We start from the raw sequence: 2129 nt of genomic DNA on the forward strand, positions 1-2129 counted from the left end.
ACACACACACACACACGGTGAATGTGAGCGTGTGATGAGCATAAATATGGCCTTTTCATTGCATATGAGTAACACTGTGTTACGGTGCTAAATAAAGTTGCACCTGCGAGTTCAACTTGAGCTATAATGTAAGTCTTTATTAGATATACCATCACTAAATGAAAACAGGTTGCACATACATTACATACATATATCTACACGGACTCAATCAACTGACAAAGCCAGCAAAGATTTGAAGCATTTAGAGAATATAGTGAGTATAGCAGGCAGGTAATATGGAATATGGGACCTGACAGGGATTCAAGTATTGTTAATCAATGATGTAAACTGTTGAACTATAGGTGTGTCAACAATAACCTTTTTTTAATTTTTGCCTGTCAAGGAAAAAGGGGAAGAGAGAGAGAAGATCACCTTTTGTGAATATGTTACAATATTTTCAACACATAAATTATATAAACAAAGTGCCTAGGATTTTGTAAGATTATTTATTAGAACTGATTACTTGATTACTGATTTATGTATATTTACATATCATTTAATTTTTTCTTTCATATTTCTGTGCATTTTATAAATGCAGGTATTTATAGTATACTGTAACTCTCATATGGTTAAATGAAAGGTATGTATATTCTTACTACCAAGTTTTTTAAATGTGGGTATTACAGTTGTACTGTGGTATGTTTAATACCTTTAGCTCTGGCCTTATTTAACTGCATCATAATCATTTGCTGCTGCTGTCATGTTCAGATGGTGTGCAGCATTCTGTACCTGGGGATCCACAGAGTTCCGTTCACCGGCAGCACAGTGAAGGCTTGCAAATGAGGCGGTGTGGGGTCCACGATCTCTGCGGAGTCCAGATAAGACTCAGGGTTGGCGGACCCCTGCTGGTGCTGATCCTGGTCCCCGCCCGTCTCCTCCCAGTCTGCAGGAAGCGGTGCACTGCTGCGGCTGGCTAATGAGCCGAGGCCCGCAGTGCTGGAACAGTCTGACCCCGGCCGCTCCAGGGAGCAGTTGGATGATATGGAGCAGTAGTCTGTCAGAGAATCCTGGTGCTGAATGATCTGAGTGCCCGCCTCCTCACTGTAGATCAATGTCACTTCACCCTTACTCCATTCCAGCTTCTCTTCTTGGTCTGCGGTCTTGAGGTCAGTGGTCGTCACCATGGTAACCCTTGCAGGACGCTGCACAGTGAAGACGTCCCGCAGAGGATTGCTGTCTCTGCAGCTGAAACCAAGAAATGATCTTTAAAACAGCCACTGGAATCAAAACTAAATGATGTTTTAACTGGAGCATGAACTGCTTCTCTCTCCTGTGCACGAATAAAGGCACAGCTGTGATGGATTAAGATTTCATGAGGAAAGAAGTGTCTTACATCACTGTTAGTGTGCAACTGAAGCAACAAAGGTATAATGTTGCTTCAAGTAATCATTGGCCGAGGAAGGTCAGAGACTGTTCTGCTCTGCTCACTGACTCATCGCTCACTGTCAGGTTTACTTCCATAGCTCAGTATCACACACAGCGTCTTGTGGGACTCGAAGACCCACATCAGGATCTTTCCGTCACCTACATTACCTCCATGTTCCCATACATTCTGTGCTATTCTCTGTGCTGTGCAGAATTCAGCCAGAGGGATGCTTGGTTTTATTGTTACAGAGACTGACCTGGGGTGTTCTCAAGCCATTACCAATATCGATATTTGAGGGTAAAAAAAATACAAATACAAACAATATTTGTTTTTGAAGAATACTTTGACATTATTCTCTATTTGCTGAGAGTTAGGTAAGAAGATTGATATCACTCTCGTGTCTGTGCGGTAAACATGAATCTATATCCAACAGCCGGTTAGCTCAGCACAAAGACTGGAAACAGGGGGAAACAGCTAGCTTGGAGCCAAGTGTGAACTAAACCTGACGTCACTCATTGGTTTGTGGAGAACCATTTTGAAGCCTCAAGTTTGGCGTTCTATAGTTTGTAAGAGCCAGCGGAGGTGATGTACTGCGAGTTGAGCTGCTCTCATTGGCTGCGCAGTTATAACTCAACTTAAGTGAGAAATAGTCAACACAGTAACAGAATCTGGATCCATATCTGATCAGCACTGTCTAGTTTGACAGTTTGATCTGAGTTCGGTG

At 42.5% G+C, this 2129-nt stretch overlaps 1 protein-coding gene across 1 annotated transcript in view; it reads right to left on the reverse strand.

The window, feature by feature from the left end:
• lrrk1 (leucine-rich repeat kinase 1) overlaps positions 1-2129 on the reverse strand; it is a gene marked incomplete in the record, with an annotated part of 75673 nt that overhangs the window by 4237 nt on the left and 69307 nt on the right. Inside the window, 1 exon segment of the mRNA XM_035651947.1 lies at positions 769-1224. Within this exon segment, the coding sequence (XP_035507840.1) occupies positions 769-1224 (456 nt within the window).

Source organism: Morone saxatilis, unplaced genomic scaffold (assembly GCF_004916995.1).
Source record: "Morone saxatilis isolate NCDOM2014 unplaced genomic scaffold, NCSU_SB_2.0 Contig11, whole genome shotgun sequence".
NCBI classification, from domain to species: Eukaryota; Metazoa; Chordata; class Actinopteri; family Moronidae; genus Morone; species Morone saxatilis.